Consider the following 21,911-nt stretch of genomic DNA (forward strand, 5'->3'; position numbering starts at 1 on the left):
GTGATGGCTGATGACGGGATCGACGCTGGTAGATCCTAACGGGGTCGGGAACCTGCGGAGGAGGAGGTGGAGACGGAGGAGCCTGCATGGGGGGCAGGAAGAGAGGGTACCACATCGGGAAGCACGGGGAGAGGAAGAGGAACCGAAGGGACCTGTGGAGGAGGAGGACTCGTAAAATACGGAACAGACTCGAAGAAGGTAACATCGGCAGAAACAAAGCACCGACGAAGGCTAGGACTGTAACACTTGTATCCTTTCTGGGTGCGGGAGTAACCCAGAAATACACACCGCTCAGCCCGGGGGTCTAGTTTGTCCACACCTGGGCCCAGCTTGTGGACAAAACACACACAACCAAACACGCGAGGGGTAAGAGGAAGGGGTTCACCGTGAGGGTGAAGGACCGAAAATGGGGATTGATTGCTTAAGGTTGATGAAGGAAGACGGTTAGCGAGGAAGCATGACGTAAGCAAGGTTTTAAATCTTGGTTTCGGTTTCGATACTAAATTTCGGACGAAATCTTGTAAAAATTTCACCAAAATTTCGGTGAAATTTCGGAAATTTCAGTGAAATTTCGGAAATTTCCGAAGCGTTTCACCGAAATTTTTGAAATTTCGGGTGAAATTTTGTACTTCACCGAAATTTCCGAAACGTTTTGGTGAGAAGTTTGGTACTTTTCCGAGTCACTGTGAATTTCGTTTCGTTTTCCACCGAAACCGAAATATTTCGGCCGAAACGAAACGTTTCGGCCGAAATTTAAAACCATGGACGTAAGAATGACATCACTCCAATATACCTTAGGAACATGCATCTGAACAAGAAGAGTACGTGTCATGTCCAGAAGGTAGCGCAACTTCCTCTCAACAACACCATTTTGCTGAGAGGTGTATGCACATGAGGATTGGTGTAGAATGCCATGAGTGGCTAAGAAGTCCTGAAACCCACTCGAAGAGGAAAAATACTCTCTAGCATTATCTGTTCGTAAACACTTAAGGGGACAATCATATTGAGTAGTAATTTCAGCATGAAAGGTGCGGAAAGCAGTAAACACTTCAGTACGATTTTTAAGTAAGTAAACCCACGCCATTCGATTAAAATCATCCACAAAGACAATAAAGTATGTATATCCAAAAAAAGACTTGGTCCTCGAGGGACCCCATACATCTAAATGAACCAACGCAAAAGGTCTCAAAACTCTACTATCAAGCCTAGAAGGGAACGACACACGATGGTGTTTCCCGAGTTCACACGACTCGCACTGAAATGGCTGAAGGCTAGAGGAGACAATGGAGGTCTGCTTGAGACGCTGAAGAGATGGATGACCAAGACGACAATGCCAATGATAGGCATCAATAGAGTTGCTCAAAATGGTGGGAGAGGGATGGCACTGGAGGTGATAGAGGCCGCCCAGCTCATGACCCGTTCCAATCGTCTTTCCAGTCGAGAGAGCCTAAAAAACACAATATGAAGGGAATCATGAGACAGAGCAATGCAAAGATTTAGTAAGCTGCCTGACTGATAACAAATTAAAAGGAGAGGTGGGAACACACAAGACGAATGATAGAGTTAGACCCTCATGGGGTGGCAGAGAACCAGTACCAGAAATGGGAACTTTGGTGCCATCAGCCAGAGTGACAAAACGAGAATGAGAAGGAAATGATGTAAGGGATTGAGAGTTACCCATCACATGGTTGGATGCCCCAGAATCAATGATCCAGGAGCTGGAGCTAGTGAGAAGGGAAGCAGGTGCAGTACTTGACTTGGCAACCGCGGCGGATGGAGGGTGGCTGCTAAGGCGGAGACGCTGGAGCTCCTCATAATCAGCTCTGGTGAATTCAAAAGGCTCGTCTGGAAGATCTGAAGTAGAAGACTGGAATGTGCCATCAGTAGGGGACACAGCAGAGAGGTGTGCAGCGCGGGAATGACGGAGCTCTGGATGAAGCACGAAGCAAGTATCAACACGGTGACGATCCCTCTGACAGTGAGTGCAATATGGCCTACCACGACCACCTGTACCACGGCCACCACCCATCACACGACCACGACCACGGGCAAAGGAGCCGCGAGCACGGGCAAAGGAGTCAGTGCCACGACCAAAAGGACCAGTGCCACGACCGGAAGAAGTCCCAGTATCATATGAAGCAAGAGCGGAACCCTCTGAAGGAAGCATAGTGGAGGAGCCTCCCGGGGCACACTGCTGAGCACGGGAGTAAATATTTGGGAGAGAGGGGATGGCCCTTGAGCCAATCATCTGCTGACGGAATGGTAAGAAGTTCGGGCCCAAGGATTCAAGGAAGTGTATAGCCCTAAGCTGATCCCGCTGACGAGCTAGAACTGTCAGATCTGATGTGAGGGGTATAAAGACATCGAGCTGCTGGTATAGAGAGATAAACCGGCTGTAATGGTCGGAGAGGGATAAGTCGCGATGTTCAAGACGAATCCACTCAGAGTAGGTCGCACAGATGCGAGTGAGGTTATCAACTCCAGAGAACATGAGAGCAGCATGCTCCCAAATGTCCTTGGCAGCCGCCAAGTCCATCATCGGCCGAGAAATATAACAAGCCATGCTCTGCCATAGTAACGTGCGAACCATCGCATCATCCTGATGCTACCGGTCATAGGATGGATCTGAGGAGGGTGGAGGACCCCGCTCAATGAGAGACACTCTGCCGCGAGCGAGAAGATAGGTCTCAACAACCCTCCTCCAGTTAAGATAATTGGAGCCGCCAAGGCGCTCCGAAGTCATCTGGGAAAAGAACTGCTCAACAGAGGGAGAGTACACTGTGGGATGGTAGCTCAAAGGAGAAGGAGCCCCGGGAGGATCAGTCACACTGTCAGTAAGGGAGGGTGAGAGAGGATGATCCGAAGTATTCGATGGATCCATCGGAAGAGAAAAAGCTCACGACGGCCCGAAAGGAGATGAAATAGAAGAGACAAAGAGAAGTCACAAGGGCGACTCCATCAGACGAGCGCTGCTCCGACGACACAAGAGAATGAGGAGAGGCATAGAGAGACAATGCACATGAAGGAGCATAGAGAGAAAGATTCGGGCTAGAGGAAATCGAAGCCGCGAAGAAGAGGAATAATAGAAAGAGGAGATTTAGGCCATTAAATAGGGAGTGGGTGAGGGATTTAGGTTTTATGAGGTAGAGGATTTAGGGCTTTAAGAAGAAGGGGAAATTAGGAGTGAAGATTTTGGGGTTTTAGGAGGGAGAAGAAGAGGGAAATAGAGAAAGGAGGGAGTGGAGAAAGAGGGACAGCAGGTGGGGGGGGGGGGGCAACCAGGGGGGCAAGAGGAATAAGAAGGGGCAGCAGGGGGGGCGCGCGGGGTGGGGGGTGGGGGGGGGGGGGGGCGCGAAAGTAGGAGGAAGAAGAAGGAGAAGAAGAAGGAGAAGAAGAAGAGAAGAATAGGGAAGAAGGAGAAGATAAGAAGAGTGGGAAATGGGTTTAGGTCATGGGGTTGGGTGGAGAGAGTGGAGAAGTAGAAGAAGGAGAAGAATCTCCAATTTGGTCCCTAGGGCACAAAAACCCTAAGGCTTTGATACCATGTTGGAGAAGAACCAAAATGAGAGAATGGAATGAGTTAGGGTCTCTCCCCTTCACTCAAGTATATATAAGATGGGAAAGAGGAAAAGACTACTATGCCCTTATGGCATACATACATAGAAACACACATAGATATCCAACAGACCTTATAGTTATAATCTGACGATTATAACATACAAAATCGATGTGGCTCATTAACTTTGTCTGTCAGAAACCCAAGGAACTATGCTTTTGTAGGATTTTGTCTACAACTTCATTTCCCTTTTAAGAACTTTTTTTTTTCTTTTATTATTCCTGTTCAAGAAAACAAAAAGAATATAAGATCACTTGTTTCTCGATGTGGAACTTATGCATTTCATCTTTAAATAGGCTATCGACAATCTCTAAGATTTAAGGGTGGACTGGAAACTCATTTGAATCTGATATATTTCTTGATACACATTGGTTCTTGGGACTTGTGAATACTGCTATACACATTACCCAGCCCTGAATGTAAAAATCATCGGATATGGATTGTTTAGTACGTGTTGGATGATATTAAACCGTATCAGCTGAGATTGATGTAGGGTATTAATGTATTATCTGTTCTTTTTTTAATCTGTAGGGTATTATCTGTTATGACACTTATCAGTCTGTCTCAGAGTCTGATGTACTAAACTGTTTCTGCTGCTCACATATCTGATTTTTTAATATTCAACTCAACTCAACTCAACTCAGCAAAGCCTTTGTCGCAAACTAGTTGGGGTCGGCTATATCTGATATTTTATTACATACAAAATTTCACATGTAATTCATATAACTATTTATACATATTACATGCACCATATTTCATATGCGATTCGTGTAAATATAATTATGTAATACATACTCATATAGAATACTACTATTATACTTACTATTTTGGTTTGTGCATTTCTGTCGTTTCATGGGGGACGGAAACAGGGCCGCTTCGTGTCCTTTTTGGTAGAAATTTAAAACTATCTTGACAGGTCAGATAATAAATCTTTCTCAAACTTTGACAAATAAATTCAAAACATTAAAATTCTAAATTACAAGGTGGCATTAAAATAAGTTGGTATACACCTTCATATCATATCATCTCATCACAATATAAGTTTCTTTCCTTTTTTTTGAAAATGGTAGCCAAATATATTAAAAGAAGGATCGAGATGGTCAAGATACAACGAAAAGAAGAAAGTACATCATCAATAGAGAGGACACAAAAGAGAAAATCACGGCGGAAGAGAGTCATAAAGCGCTAGAGAATCCTTGGAGACTCTTGCTAAGCGATTCATAACCTGGTTAGCAGATCGACGAATATGAATAAACACAACCTCCAAGGGCCTGGCCCAATCAAACATCTCATCGAATAAGCTATCAAATCTCCATGGAGGTTTATGAGACCCTTTTAGCCAGTTGATGACATTAGATGAATCTCCTTCAACCACTATATTATCAAGGTGGTTCTTTTTAACCAACTCCAAACCTTGGTAAACTGCATGCACCTCTGCCTCGGAAGAGTCAGCCGTCTCAGTAGGTCCTGCAAAGGCCCAAAGCACCTCTTTAGCCTCAGATCTGAGAACTCCCTCAATTCTTGCAAGACCCGGATTCCTCAAACTAGAGCCATCAAAGTTTAGCTTTATGGAACCCGGTGGAGGGGCTTCCAATCTTGAAGCAGTTTTTCAATCCTTTCCAGACTAGTCAGATGTCTCTCCACCTTTCCCATTGGTCATAGGCAGATACAAACTTGAATAAGGGGAGGGATTTTACCCAAGAAATAGTTACAGCAATCACTTTAACGGATAAATATGAGTCATATGACGCATTCTTAGATTTTCCTTTAAACACCCTTGTATTCCTTTCCCATAAAGTGGCAAAGAAAGAAACATTCCAATGAATTTTGCCTCGTTCTTTCCACGGGTTAACCGTCCACACCACATTGACGGCAAATCTAGGAGAGTTTCTGGAAAAACCCAAGAAATACCGAATCTGCTTATCAGCTTACACCATATGTCTCTAGCGAACTTTCAATTGATGAATAAATGGCATAAGTTTACACCATAAATAGCTTGCACCATAAGTTTCTTTCTTGATATTTTCTTATTTCCAGATTTGTTGCATAGAATATCTAGAATGGCATTATTTGAATAATAATTGTCAGTATTGAAGCCAAGCGGCATTTTCCATCTGTGGTATGGGAGAACCAAAGTAACTTGCAAGAATGTTCTTATCTTAAAAGTGAATTATTTATGGGGAAAGATGATTTCACTTTCACTCAAACATCTGGAATTCTGGACTACTCCCTGACCTACTGCCATGTTTGGTTTCAATACGCTGCAAAAAGTGTGACGTCCTTGCAAGTTGCAACCTTGTCATGGTATGGGTGTATGACTCACTATGTAGTTGCCCTTGTAGTGGTTTTCGATTTCATTGTATGATGAATTTATGTTCGTAATATGTAATAATATGTGAACGAATTCTCACACTGCTTCAGTTCCCTACAAAATGATTTTCTGGTTATTACTTCTTGAAAAACCGTACCCAAGAAAATAGGGAAGTTACCCTGATTAGCTTAAATCATGTATTGAACTGTAGTTTTAATAATAGATATTTTGCTGGATGATAGTAAATTAATTTTAGCATCCAGGATCACAATGCCATGCTTTTAGAGTTTCCATGATGCTCCTAACTTCTAAGAGGTTATTTTTTATTAATTTAAAATTTCTAACATACATACTTTTGTTCTCTTGTAAATTGAATGCGAGAATAGGGTGCGTAGATAAAATTAATGTGCACGTTTAGAGCCGAAACTAAGACTGCACCTATCAATTTGTGGAACCATGGATTTCTTTAGCTCCATTCTTGCGAGTATCCTGGTACATACCCTTAGAGCAATAGTCATAGTCGTGAAAAATGTATGACATGAAGTGTCTGAAACAGCATATCCAATGAAGTGTCTGAGACAACATATCCAAATGGCTTTTTTTTAATGGCAATATATCCAATAGGCTTGTGGCTTGCACTTCAAGAAATATTCTCCTTGTAATCCCTCCAATTACATGAGTAAAACACGTCAAATGAAAAGGTCACCCCAGAACCTTTTATTGAAATATTCACCTTTGGCTCTTCCGACTCATAGTGGTATTTGCTCTCGTTTGGGTACTTATTGGAAACTGATTACCAAAATATCCAATAATACCTGCTAGCTAAATTACAAACATCGAGTAATCACTGTGGTCCAACCGCATAAGTTGGTAGCCGGACTTTTACCAGCTTATCCCTGTTGGGTAACTGCATGCTCAAAGTTGTGTTGACTCCACTAAAATGCTAGCTGACTTAAAATACACGTCAACTGCACATGGGGAAACAGAGTAGGAAACATTAAGTTTTACTCTAGTGAGTAAAACTAGAAATGCTCTTATCTACGAGCCCCATCTGGCTGAATGATTACATATTGAATAAAATAAACAGTGATATTGATTTTCCTTCATATTATTTGAAATCCTTTATTTTATATATTCATTGTTTAGTGGACATGTATCTTGATGTCAAATAGTTTGTTATGCATGCTATGATTCCCTATTGCATGCAACAAATCATGCAGTATCAGTTGGCTGGTTGCTTGAGTTCCTACAAAGGATCTCTACATGGTTGGTTCTCCTCTTAGAGATTACGAGCGCAATAGGAGTGTCCATTGATGTCCTAACAAAGACATGCCATATTTTGATTGAAAAGTGTTTTCGATATAAAATGTTAGTATGACCAGTAGTATTATTTTAATAATGTAGAGTGAAAGTGGCTTTCTGTCTTGCTGGACACCTACCTCAAAATTGGGGCAGATCTTGGTAACCCAAGTTATCTAGTCCCTATTGACGTCCTTTTATCTACTCTCACTGTCATAGTGAAGGGAACACTCTAGCTGATAGATTGGCGGCCTGGGTAAATCATGCTATTCCTTCTATTCCTTAGTTCCCTTTCTGGGTCCTTGTATTTCTCTTTCCTCTTGATAAATTTTTCCACCTATTCAAACAGAATGTTATATACTTCAGTAGATATAGTGTATTGTTTTAAATGTGCACTAGCTGGCATTATATGCAAGATGTAACCTAATTAACTGATTTTTTAGGTAACGTAGATGAGCTTTAGAATAGTAAAGTTTAGTTGAATGCATGTGTTAGCAGGACAAGCTTAATCAGTCTATTAATCTAGATTTGTCATTTAGCTTCAGCTTTCAAGTGTATTGGTGAGTAAAGGTTGGTTGCCATGAGGGAGCTTACTTTTCACTGAGGCCCTCAATGGCTCTTGTGGCACACACTAGCTTTTTGTGATGCCCGTCAACCGTTTTCCTTTTTGTGAAAGGAGTTGCATATAGCATCCATGATTGGTCATGTACATATACGATCACAGAATCTGATTTCTTCTGAAATTATTGCAACCTTTGTGTTTTTGCCATTAATGAACTTGCAGATTTAAAAACAACTTGCATATTCAATTTCATTGCTGTGATTTATTATTTAGTCATTGTTATATTTCTGAATTCATTTATGTTGTGAGAATGTTGTATTTACTACTATGGTCATTAGTTGATTATACTAAATTACTTTATTTTTCTTTTTTTCTCATGCATGAGACTGTCGTAGACATGTTCCCATCATTGCTGAAAGGATCTGAAGACTATTTGCTGAAATATTTCTCAGTGGAAGGTAACCAATTAAATGAGAAGCTTCTTCAAGTCATAGCGAGGGCAGGCTCTCATATTTCTATTAAACTCAGGTAATTCTTGTGATGTGTGCTTTGCCTCCATTTGAATTACTGATTGTCTAACAGAGCTTCTTAAGTAATTTCAGTTCTTTTTTCCCTATTTAGGAGTCATTTGGATCTCGGGAAAAAAGTTATGCATTTTTTTAATCGTAAAAGTTACGCAATTTTATTTATGTTAAAAGATATTTCATAAAAAAGAACTTTACGGTCTAGTAAGTTTGCAAATTTCCTTGAAACATTGGGTAAGTTTTCAATTTGAGAAAAACTTTTTCACGGAAAATGATTCAATCAAATGTTGGAATGATTATTAAAAAAAAAGGGTGGCCCCAGTGCACGAGGCTCGATGTATGCAGCCTTACCCCTGCTTTGCAGAGAGGATGTACGTTGGAATGATTATTTATATTGATATTATTATTACTATTTGTAATGGTACTTGTTTTTTTTTTTTTTTTTTTGAATGGTTGCAAATTTATTCAAATAGAAGGGAAGACCGAGGTGGCCCACCAAAAGATACAAAGAAAAAGAGAAAATACAATCAACAATACATCTAATTAGGTCACAGCGGGAGGGAATCAAACCACTCAACATTCGGTTTCCTTAAACCATCTCTTGCTAACCTATCCGCTTCACTATTAGCTGATCTTCTAACTTGAGTGAATACAAAGGACGAGCCAAGAGTGATTTCATGAATCTCATCAAAATAAGGAGCGAATCTTCATGGAGGAGGGTATTTTAGTGGTACTTGTTAGAAGGGTATTTAGTCATACATGTAATTTTCATACACACACACACACACATACACACACACACATATATATATAAATTTATTTATTTATACTAGTAAAAAACCCCGTGCGATGCACGGGCCGACAGAGAACTGTACGGACCACATCATAGGTTGATCCAAACCGTCCATGTGATGGAACACAACATCAATAGGTTGTGCCCGTAAAATCATTTCCATAGGCTGATCCTAGCCCTCCAATCTATAGAGGTTTCCATAATTAAAAAAGCATAAAGGAGGGGGGTAGGATTGAAATTATGTGGCTTTAATGGGTGCCTTTGTTAAAAAGCATAAAGGAGGGGGTATGATTGAAAATATGTGGGTTAAACGGGTGCCTTCGTTAAAAAAAGTCAAAAAAAGTGATGTGTAATTTTATTAGAATTTTGGGAGAAATTCAAATAATTCTTTCCTTTTCTCTTCTGCTATATATATATATATATATATATATATATATATATATGAGGAAAGTGTTGGTGAGCTTAAGCTCACCAAACTTATGGTGAGCTTAAGCGCCCAATCACATTGGGGCCTACTTTGTTAGGATGATCCAAAGCATTCATTTGAAAGGCCCTTACATAGATGGGGTGTGTACCAAAAATCAGCTCCATAGGATCATCCTAACCCATCCATTTGTGGAGGTAAAAATGGACAGACATTATTTGTCCACAAATCTGCCCATTTTTGTCCTCCACAAATGGAGGGGTTAGGATGATCCTATGGAGCTGATTTTTGGTACACACCCTATCTATGATAGGGCCTTGCAAATGAATGGTTTGGATCACCACAGAAAATGTGGGACCCATGTGATTGGGGCGCTTAAGCTCACCACCAACACTTTCCTCTCTCTCTCTCTCTCTCTCTCTCTCTCTATATATATATATATATATATATATATATATATATATATATACATTGTGAGAGGTCCTTAAGAGACTCTCACTTTCTCCCTCACTTCTTCTCTCCTCCTACTCCTACTCCTACTCCTACTCCTTCTGTGGAATAAGGCTGCATTAAAGATGGTATCAGAGCACCAAGATCCAATCTTGAGGTATTGAAGCTACAACACACAAACACACACAAAAATCTTTCGCCACCCCAAACCCTAGCTACCCCACGCCACCACCTTCGGCTAACCAAACCCTAGTTACCTCACCCCACCACCTTTGACCACCCCATCTATTTCCGTCACCCCACCCTCATATCCGAAGTGCCATCCACCTCGAGACACCCCACCTGTTTCCGCCACCTCCACCCTCATATCCAGTGTTGTAACCCTCCATGCCCACCTCCTACTCTATTTCCACCACCCCCACTTCAATCTCCCTTGCCGTAACCCCCATATCCAGTGCCATAACCCCCCACTCCCATCTCCCGTGCAGCAACCTCACGCCCCACTCACATTCCATCTTCTCCTTGTCTTAAACTCTACACCTCTCTTCCAAAACCCACACCCATTTAGAATCTGTCACGATCCTAAAACCAAATCCCGAAACCTAATCCCACCCTCACGCCAAACCCCCCCTTTTTGGTTTTTCCATCTGTGCCATCCATGCACAAATCCCTACCACCACCACTTTCATCTTCCAACACCCACTCCTATTGCCTTTGGTGCTTCCGAACCTTCTTTCGATGGTATGAATCATCATTCCCCTCTCCATTGTTATTGTGGGGCCCTGAACCTTGGTGGTTCGTTGTTATGATGTGTTTGATGCTTGGTTACTTGTGCTCTCAGCTCACGTTTCTTCCGGGGCAGTGTGATCTGTTGTTGCCTTGTTGGCTTGATTGTATACCGTCTCGTTCGTTGGTTGCTCTCACATTCAGAGTTCTTTTTTGTTCTAAGGCCCAGTGAGTCTATGTTGGGCTGATTCTGTTTTTCCCCATTGATTGGTTGTTGAATGTTCTCCTCTTCCAGTTCTATCAGAACATCGGGTGATTTATCTTTGTGGTACTTTGCCGTTGTCTGTTGTGAGCCTCGATTGAGCTTTGGTTGTTGCTTATTTCGCTCTCTTGGGCTATGTGGTTTTTGTCGGCCTCTTATCCGCTCGCTCTCACATGATCTATTGGTGTTGTGGTTGTCGTTGGTGTGGTTTGTTTTGATTATTTATTGGCGGCCACTTCTTCGCCTTTTGTTATTATCTGCATCCCGATTCCCGAGTTGCAGCCTTCTTGCTATGCCAATCATGCATATGTTCCGGTTGCTGTGAGGTCGATTCCTTCCTCATCTGCACAGATTGACCCTGTAGATTCCGCAGTTGTCTCTCGAGTCGAGTATGAGGCTTTCTTACGCTCTCGAGACACAGGAATGCCACCTCCTGTCACTCTTGGCCCACATGGTAGTATTACATCCTGTTTCCTTACTACTTCTGGGTCCTGGCTCATTGATTCCGAAGCCTCAAATCATATGACAGGTAACTCTGGTATCCGCTCCTTTTTTTGGTCTTCGTCTTCATCTCCTACGTCTGTTACTGTGACTGATGGGACTTCCTCCCTTGTCTTGGGAGTCGGGGTCGCCTCTCTTTCTTCTGGCTGTACTTTATCTTCAGTCTTTTGTGTGCCTACATTTCCTTTTTGATTTTCTTTCTGTTAGTCACTTAAGTAAAACTCTTTATTGTTCTGTTACCTTTTCCCCTTCTGCGTGTGTTTTTCAGGATATGACGACTGGGAAGCCCGTGAGGTGGACAGTCTGTATTACCTGGATCAACCGCTGCCCACTGTTGCTTTACATACCCCAATCGATACTTTTCAGTGGCACCACCGATGGGCCATTTGTCTGTCGATAAATTGCGCCACTCTGGCATTGTTTCAAGCCCTATTCCTTCCTTTCATTGTGAGTCTTGTGAGTTGGGAAAACACCATCGTGTGTCCTTCCCCTTTCGTGTCGTTAGCCTAGTTCCCGCTTCTTTTAGTTAGTGCATTCTGATGTTTGGGGCCCTACCACACTTCTTCCTTATTTGGTTTCAAGTATTTTGTTATCTTTGTAGATGATTATTCACGCATGGCATGGCTGCTACTATTGAAAGATCGTACTGAGTTGTTCTCTGGCTTTCGCACCTTTTATCATGAAATTTCTAACCAATATCACTGCTTTATTGGCTGTTTGCGCACTGACAATCCACGTGAGTACTAATCTTCAACTTCTGGATTTCGCTCGTTTCTTGAATCACATGCTATTGTACACCAGACTTCGCGTGCCTATACCTCTAAGCATAATGTGGCCGCACAACGAAAACTGAGATATTTACTTGATGTACGCATGTAGCTTGTACCCTCCTCTTTCTGATGTGTGTGTATTGAATGCAAATAGTTTAGTAAGTGGTATGGTCATTGTGTGATAGGTTACTTTCTGTAGCTCACTGATGATGATTTTTGGTGGGTTTCTTGCTCGTAGATTTTAGCCTTGCTGCACCAAAGGTATCTCACCAAACTGTTTCTGTGTTCTGGAATGAAAATGTGGCTTTCAACTGTTTGTGGCTTTGTGTACTTGTTTGCTGCTTTTAGGCAGGCTTTTTTTTTTTTTTTTTTTCGTATTTTTAATAGCACCATAATTTTATTTGTTTCGTTTTAATCAGTTTCTTGATTATTTTTGTATACATGATTTTGTTGTCAATGATATATTCTGATGTTTTTTTGTTTGTTTTCATAGTGATATTTACCCATCCTTGGAGTGGGCATGCTTCGAGGGAACTCGTGTACAGTCTAAGTATTCTATTTCTGCAATGGCTGCATTAACTGATGCTTCTGATGAGTTGGCTTTGTCAGAATTATACAAGGTAACTGCATGGATTTTGTGGAAAATCTGTGTCCACAATCCCTTATGCCAAAGATATTGCATGCTCTAAATGTGTTAGGTGGCTATTGGTTTGCATTTTCTACAATCACTCATTTTATGCACCCATTTTCTCCGCGAAATATCTCCAAATGTCTTCTCATTGAGCTTGTCCACAGGAATACAAGTTTTGGCTATTGGTTTGCATTTTCTACAATCACTCATTTTGTGCACCCATTTTCTCTGTGAAATATCTCCAAATGTCTTCTCATTGAGCTTGTCCGCAGGAATACAAATTTTAATATCCATCAGAGATGCTTCATGCATGGTTATGTTTGTCTCTTCATCTTTACTAAATTGCTGCCTCCGTGCATGCCCTTTTTTGTGTCATTTTTGGGGTGCAAGTAGAAACTTATTGTCGAATCCTAAGTCTTCACCTTTTTTTTGACTAAGTAGAATGACTATTTTTATAATATAATCGGTGGCTCGGTGCATAATACCTTATTCTGCTTGATAGAGATTCACTCCTACAATTTTGATTGATGAGTGTGAAAATGGTTTCTTCCTATATTTTTGGTTGAGCAGACATACTATTGGGGAAACCATCCAAACCATTCATTGGTTGGGTCCTACTGTGGGTAGGCCATCTCTCAAATCTCCCACTTTGGACGATGATCCCAACTCCTGATTGGTGGCCCAAAAATGGATTTGAAAAGATAAAAGCCAATCACCCACATTCTATGAGGAAATAGACATTCCTTGTAGGGGAGCAACTAGGGTGGGCTCAACCCGAACCCGATGGGTTCAACCCCAAAAAAAGTCGGGTTGGGTTGAGTTCAGGTCGGGTTTGGGTTTGGGTTGAGTTTTCTCAACCCGGGTTGAGTTCGGTTCGAGTTCGGGTTCGGGTTGAGGGCTTGGGCAACCCTACCCGACTGAACCCGTCATTTATAATATTTTTTTTATTTTTTAAGCTTAAAATCTCGGGTCGGGTCGGGTATGGTTGAACTCGGGTCAGGTCGGGTTCGGGTTGGCAAAAAGGGTTCCTCGGGTCGGGTCGGGTTCGGGTTCGGGTTGAGGAAATGGTTGCTCGGGTCGGGTTCGGGTTGGCCTCAACCCAACCCGACCCGAGTTGCACCCCTAATTCCTTGGCATGTTTTCATTGTTCAAAGAGGGAGATTTCTGGGCACGGGCCATGCACTGTGGGAGCCATTGGAGGAAGTTCTGGGTTATTTAATGTGTTCCCTATCTATGGTTTTCCTCACGCGTCTCCTTCTATTGCTCCTTGAGGCTTACATGTCACATGGCTTTGTAAACGCTGATCTGCTGTACTAGATGTTATTTTCTGCAGGTTCTACTTTTCTTCCATGTTAAAATACCAGTGTTATTGTGCTTATTGAAGACACTATTTGTATTTATGCTCATAAAACTGCTGATAGACAATTTCATAGTTGTTACTATTTCTCAAAACCACCAGTTTCTCTATGTTTCTTCTCTTTTGAAGTTCCAAACTGTTGTTTACTTTGGTAATTCATGGAATTAGTGTTAATAAATTTGATTACACAATTGGACCATTTTTATCCTTGTGTTTCTATTATCATTCATAAAAAAAACTCCTTGTGTACCCATGATGAAAAGGGGAAACTAGTCCCTTTTGCTACTGTAATAGCAACCATGGATTTAAATTTCGGTTTCGGTTTAATTTTGGTTGAAATCCTGAAATTTCGGCAGAAATCCAGTAAAAAAAGAATTAATTAATTATTTCGACAAATTCGGCCGAAATTACGGAAAAATACTAAATTTTTGAAAAAAAAAACTGAATTTCTTGAAATTTCAGCCGAAATTTGGGAAATCGGAAATTTCTGATTTCGCTAAATTTCGGTTTCTGTCCCAACCGAAATTTCGGATTTCGGATATCGCGATACATTATCCATATGTTGGAATCATTATTCATATGTTGTTCTGTTTTTTTTTATCCAGAAGCTTGTGGATTCTCTTCACGATGGCCGGAATATTCCAACTGTATTGCAATCTTTGGGCTGTATTGCACAATATTCTGTACCAACATATGAGTCTCGAGAGGTTGAGATTACACAATTTATTACTCAAATGCTTTTCTGTACAACAGATGTAAGAAGTTTTATTGTCGTTAATTTCTAGCTTGCTAATTGAATTTTCTTATGGAAAATCACATATAGGATCACCATTTCTTGTTGCTTTATTGGCTTAATAAAACTAACAATTTAGTATGTATAGGTGCAATCTCACGAGCAGACTGACCCTGATGATGGTTCTGGATGCAGCACCTCTTGTAGACTACAGGTCAGTGTTGGGTAATGAAATTATTCTCTGCATGGTTTTAAATTTCAGCAGAAATACCGAAATTTCGGATTTCGGTTGGGACCGAAACCAAAATCCAAAATTTCGGCTGGAATTTTGAAGAAATGTAATTTTTAAATTTTTTTCTGAAGTTTCGGCCAAAATTTTTTTACCCAATTTCGGCTAGGTCCGAAACCGAAATCAAAATTTTAAACCTTGATTCTCAGTTGAATTCAAATTTAGTCCTATGCAAGAGTTTGATTGAGCAACTTTATTTTCTATTTGCACCTTCAGGCTAGCTCCGCTCCTTTCCATCAACTATCTTTATTTGTTTTTATCTTGCCATTAGCACATCACAGATTTAACTACTCACCAGTTGTTTACATATTTTTTTCTTTCGAAACATAACAAGACTTCATTATAAAAGCACTGAAAAACATAATTACAAAGGGGCAAAGATTGGGCCATGGGTAGAACAGTCCTATGTGCACTGTCCTTGGTAATGCATCAACCACGTCGTTGGCTTCTCCAAAAAACATGAATTTGAAATACCAAGGTTGGAAAAGTCAGGACTTGGAAAGAAAAATTATATAAAAATGCTGATAAATTTTATTGCCAATAAAATTAATAAAAATGAACTTGATATGTGAACAAGCACAACTTGGTTAATTCGTAACTTCCAAATCAATACATCAAATTTTTTTGCATAGAAATTCAAAATGCATATTGTAAAGACTGGTCCCTTAGATAACATGAAGAAAGATACAACCTCGAAAAGTATAGCTACAACATTGAAGAGGGAAAAATGAATAAAAACCCTTTCAAATGCACACATAGAGTTTGTTTGATTGTGTGTGTGTGTGAGAGAGAGAGAGAGAGAGAGAGAGAGAGAGAGAGAGAGGTACAAAAGGAGGAAAAGAAAAGAATCATATCGAGAACCAAGTGGTACGAGCAACGAAAGAAGGAAAAGAAAAGAATTATATCATGGAAGAAGCGGAGGAAGAAGGAAAAAAAGGAGAAGCGAAAACAAAGAGAAAGGAGGAATAGAAAAAAAAGGAAATGAAAGAAAGAAAGAGCCAAAAGGCTTAAGGAATAAGAAGACGAGGAAAGAGAAGAATAGGGCATCCCAGTGTTCTAGAAAGCGCTGGGCGGCTGACTGACCTCCCAGTGCCCCGGCGGCGCCGAGACGTTTTTCATTTTTTTTAGATATTAATATATTTTCATAATATCTTGCATTTTTTCATATAAAATTTTAATACTTGAATACATAACAATCCAAACCATTTTATGCACAAGCACTAAACATTAAATAATAACAAAAAGTCAAAAACATAATAAGAAATTAAGCATAAAGTACTTAATAATTTAAGTATTTAACAATACAACACAAATCCATGACAAAAAAAAGATTAAAATCCAAGCACTTCTTCAGTCTTCACCAATCATTGTCCTCTCCTTCCAAGACCAAGGCTCTATCTTCATCTGAGTCTTCAAACCCGCCCAGCCCAGCCCAGGCCCACGCTCAGCGTCCAGGCGTCGCCTCATCGCCTTGGCGGCCGCCTAATAATGCCCAGGTGGTGAGATCGCTTTTTTAAACGTCCAGGGCCTGGGCGGTGCGTTTTTTCTGCGCCCAGCGCCAAAGTGGCGCCTAGGCGGCCGCCTTTTAGAACGGAGGCATCACTTGAAAGGAGGAGAATAAAAGATAGTTTGTAAATACGCTTGCCTGTTCTCTCGCTAGGGTTGGTTGGATAAGACGGGTGTTCACGGAGAAGAAGCCCTTCAATCACCATAATAGTAACCCTCACGATATCCATTAGAAGAGAACCCTAATACGATGCACTCAAATAGCATGTAAATGGCTTGAATACCCTCGAGGAGTCGTCTGTCATGAGTCTACCGTCCAAATTGCATTAAAAAAATAAAGAAAACAATCTTGACTCCTATTTTCTGTTATTCGGTAAGTCATTAAAAAACTCCAAGAAACTCAGTCAAGTCAATTTTTTTAGATAAAATCGTGTCTTCTCATATTTTGACCATGTTTTATGTAAAGACGAGTTGACTCAGTAACTGGAGAGCTGATGTTTTTCTCAATCTTCCCCATAACTTTTCCCTAATTTTTTGAACATTTGCTTTGCTGATTTATTTCCAAATCCCAGCTTAATAGCTATGCTCCTACTTATTCATTGCAATCCCTCCTTTCCTCCCCATATTCTCTAATGATAACCAACCTCCAAAGGTTGTCTTTTTTCTTCTCCAAGTCCCTAACACACTTAACGAAAGTGCTTTATCACTTTAGTGTATACCTAAGAAAATACCTCGACATTTCTCAAATTTGGATGGTGATGTAGAGCGCAACGACGGAAGTCGATCTAGATATGTAACTTATTTTTTTAATATTTGGAGAAGATAGGGATCTTAATCTTACTTTGAGCGTGGGGACACTCGGGATCGGATCAAGAACGGAATTGTCTGCAATAACCCTTGCATGCAACAAGGGATGAAAGAGATGAGAGAAATTGGAAAAAAAAAAATACATTCAATAGCTTGTAATTTCAATTTCTCAATAAAGAGAAGGATAGAGGAGAAAATTTCTCTCTCAATTTCAAATCATCAAAAGGTGCCAAAATGAGAGATCATGGAGTTTTATATGAAATGACTTAACTACCCCTAGTAAGCAAATGACAACTAAAGACACATGAAAATAATAAAATACAAACATGACATCACATGACTAATACTACTGAAACCGAAATAGAACCAACACTAGGGAGACATAGAGGCTGACGTAAAATGCCCAGCATCAAACTCCCCTTCTTGAAAAAACTCGTCCTCGAGTATCCATCAGCCTTGTAGTGGAAGGGCTCCGCCGGGGTCAAAAATATAGATGATCAACTCTCTTAGGGAGAGTAGTAATTCATAAAAGTCAATCCCCCCCATGCATCTCATCAAGAATGGATCATCCTTGCAAATGCGGCGGGCAAGAAGGTTAGGAGTCCATATCAAAAATGCATATGCTGAGAGTGGCTGTGGTATAGTGGTCCGTCATGAAAACCAGCTGTAATCCCACCAATATCGTGTGTAACGACTGTTAGAATAAGCCTATAAGTCTATGGGCAGTTTGGTCATTGTACTTCTCTTTTCATTATTATTAATAAATGAGTGAGGGGGAGATGCCCAACTCACTTTTCTCTTTCTCTCTAATCTCTCTTGCAACATGGTATTAGAGCCCTAGGGTTTCTGATCCCTAGGGAAACTCCGTAGCCTCCATCTCCGCAGCCTCCCCGAAAACCCTAACCCTAATCCTAACCCTCATCCCAATCCTAACATCCCCCCACGCCCACGCCTCTCTGTGCATCCCCCCACCCCCACGCCCCTGAAAACCTAACCCACTAGGCCTCCCCTCCCCCTTCTCCTACGGCCACACAACCCCCTCCACCCCATCTAGACGTCCCTCTCCCTCCTACAACACTTCCCAGCCCCCAGAAAACTACGCGACCCACCTTCCTTGGCCGCGATCTCTCACCCTCGTGTACATCCTGCACGCCCCCAAATTTTTCCGAGATTTGTTTTCCACGGCAGAAAAGTTATTCCTAGAATTTGGATTTGCCCCCCCAAATCACTTTCTGGGAATTTTTTCTCCACCATCCTGACCCCCCCCCCCCCCCCCTTAGAAATTTGTTTTCCTGGCCCATCAATTATTGGGTTTGCAGGTAGCCTTTCCACATCCCCAAAACTATGCGCTAAAGACTTCCTGGTTCTTGATCGGTACTCACACTTGGGATTCCTGTTCCTTGATGGGTTTTTCTATATTCTTGTCCTTCATTTAGGAAAGTGTCATATGACCATCTCTCTTGATTAGTTGGTTCTATCTATTCGTCTCTTAACTCCTTTTGTTTTCCTGTGGGTAGTGGTTTCTCTAGTTCTCTAGATTCGTTGTTATTATGGATCCTCCCACCATTGTTCATTCTTCTATTGGCATGACCACTGAGGTCCGTGTCTCTACCACACCCTCGGTCTCTTCTTCTTCGTCTTCTCAGTTGGCACCTGTGGACAATTCCTATCCACAGTTGAATATTGCCAAGTTTGATGGAACCAACTACCTACCCTGGAAGGTTGCGATTGAGACATACCTTCTTGGCCGGGGTAAAGTACGCTTTCTTCGTGAGGATCCTCCTTCACCTAAGGATCCTATGTATACCCGTTGGGAACAGGAAGATGCGCTGATTCAGAGTCTCCTATGGAAGAGTATGACCCTTGACATTTATTCTACTCTGATTCTTCTTCTGATTGCGAAGGAGGTCTGAGATCACACTGCAGTGACGTATTCTGGGCTGAGAACCTAACTCGCATACGCTCTACTTACTCTGAGTGGATGTGGCTCCGCTGTGGTGACATGTTTCTTGAGGCCCATTATGGGAAGCTCATTTCCTTGTGTCAGCAGCTTGATGTCTTCATGCCACTCACCTTTGATGTTCATGTTCTTCGGTGTCAACGGGAACAGACTCGAGTGGTACACTACCTTGAGAGCCTAGGCCCAGAGTTTACACACATGCGCCATCAGATTCTTGGTTATGACGACATTCCTTCGTTGCGCGAGGTCTACTTCCACGCTCAACAGTGCGTTGCTGGCGAGACTCCCTCCCGCCCTACTTTTGATAGTTCAGCTCTGGCCGCATATGATGGAGGTGGTGGTACTCGTCCTTCCCTAGGTAGTGGTTCCTTTTCCCGGGCTCGTGGACGCGGTGGCCGTGTTGGGAGTGGCCGTGGTCGTCCTTATTGCACCCACTGTCAACGCGATGGGCAGGTCATTGAGACCTGTTATACCTTGCATCCAGAGCTTCGCTTGCCCAGATCAGCTCACCTCAGTGCTTCTGGTCGCTCTGACACCGTAGTCTCTCCTCTTGTCTCCTCTCATGCTGATGACTCATTCTCTTTTACAAGGGCCGACTATGAGGAGTTACAGCGTCTTCGACAGAGTGCCTCTCAGCCCACTCCAGGCTTTGCCCAGCCAGGTAGTTCACCTACTACATTACTCTCTAGCTCTGGGTCCTGGATTATTGACTCTGGAGCGTCAAACCATGACTGGTAACTCATCACAGCTCTCTTCTTTTTGCTTATTTCCATTTGATTTTCAGTCCATAACTTTAGCTGATGGTTCCACTATACCTATTACTGGTATTGGTACCTCCTGTCCTTCACCTAATCTCCCTCTATCTGCAGTTTTGTGTGGGGCTTAAGTCTCATTTTAGTTTATTATCTGTTAGCCAAATTACGAAAAATCTGTCATGCTCTATCTCATTTTATCCTTCTTACTGTCTTTTTCACGATCTTTCGACTGGGAGGGCGATTGGATCTAGTTGTGAGGTGGATGGCCTGTACCGTCTTGACTGCAACCCTTCTTCGTGAATCTTACACAGTTCCGTGGATGCCTTTCAGTGGCACTATTGACTGGGTTACCCCTCCCTTCAGCGTCTCTGGCAGACATCTTTAGTTCCTAGCTCTATTTCTCATTTTCATTGTCAGTCTTGTGAACTCGGGAAGCATCATAGAGTGTCTTTCCCTTCCCGAGTCGTTATTAGGGTTGATAGTTTATTTCAGTTAGTTTATTGCGATGTATGGGGTCCTTCTCGGGTCGCGTCAAATAATGGATTCCAGTTCTTTGTGGTTTTTATTGATGATTACTCATGCATGACTTGGTTGTATCTTCTGAAAGACCGCTCTTAGGTCTTCTCTACTTTAAAAAATTTTCATGCTGAAATAAAAAATCAATTTAGTACTAATCTTAAATGCCTGCGTACTGATAATTCTCGTCAGTTTTTCTCTACTACTGATGGCTTTCTGGACTATCTCTCTTCTCATGCCATCCTTCATCAATCATCCTGTGCATACACTTCGCAGCAGAATGGCGTCGCTGAAAGGAAACTGCGATATCTACTTGAGGTGGCTCTCACTCTTCTCTTTCAGATGCAGGTTCCTAAATCTTTTTGGTCTGACGCCATTCTCACTACTTGTTTCCTGTCCAACCGTCTTCCGTCTTCGGTGCTTCGTGGTGATTCTCCATTTCACATAGTTTATCCACATTAGGACCCATTCCCACTTCCGCCGCGTGTCTTTAGCTGCGTATGCTTTATTCATCCTTTGGGTCTTGGCCGTGATAAGCTGGATCTTCGTTCAGAACGGTGTGTTTTTCTGGGTTACTCTCGCATCCAGAAAGGATACCGTTGCTGCAGTCCACGTCCACGTCGATGGTATGTATTAGCTGACGTCACATTTTTCGAATCAGAACCATTCTTTGGCTCTTCCTCTGGTCCTTCCAATGTCAGATCAGAACCTGAGGTGACTATTTCTCTTCCTGAGCTTTCTCCCATTCCTTCTTCTCCTATTGCACTTCCTCCTGCTTGCCCTCCTGGACAGGTCGACTCGTGTGCTCCCAGAGTGGATCGTCCACCTACTACAGTCCAATATAAACGTCGTCCACAGCAGGCCCGTCCCTCGCACACCGAGAAATCATCCTCACAAGCAGAGATCTTCTTACGCCTTCATCAGGTATCTGACTCTCTTATTGCTTCCCGTACTCGTTCCCATTCTACTGCTTACCCGCTTTCTAATTTCGTTTCTTATGATCGTCTAACTCTCCCTTTCAAAATTTTTGTCTTGTCTATGTCTTCTGCTGTGTTACCACAGTCTTTGGATGAGGCTCTGCTACACCCAGGCCGGCAAGCTGCAATGGACCTTGAAATG

The 21,911-nt window shown here is 41.9% G+C and overlaps 1 protein-coding gene across 5 annotated transcripts in view; it reads left to right on the forward strand.

The window, feature by feature from the left end:
- LOC143888340 (ARM repeat superfamily protein) overlaps positions 1-21,911 on the forward strand; it is a 99,326-nt gene that overhangs the window by 25,639 nt on the left and 51,776 nt on the right. For 4 of the 5 annotated variants that reach the window (XR_013254534.1, XM_077392725.1, XM_077392724.1 and 1 more), the window contains exons 13-16: positions 8,174-8,316; positions 12,732-12,858; positions 14,832-14,981; positions 15,108-15,173. Coding sequence is in view for 4 of the 5 variants with exons in the window: in XM_077392725.1 (XP_077248840.1) it covers positions 8,174-8,316; positions 12,732-12,858; positions 14,832-14,981; positions 15,108-15,173 (486 nt within the window). In the remaining variant the exon portion in view is untranslated. The remainder of the gene's footprint in view (positions 1-8,173; positions 8,317-12,731; positions 12,859-14,831; positions 14,982-15,107; positions 15,174-21,911) is intronic. The other variant, XM_077392723.1, reaches the window with a different exon arrangement.

Source organism: Tasmannia lanceolata, unplaced genomic scaffold, assembly GCF_043159265.1.
Source record: "Tasmannia lanceolata isolate RefF3 unplaced genomic scaffold, GAP_Taslan_0.1 ptg000012l, whole genome shotgun sequence".
Lineage (NCBI taxonomy): Eukaryota > Viridiplantae > Streptophyta > Magnoliopsida > Canellales > Winteraceae > Tasmannia > Tasmannia lanceolata.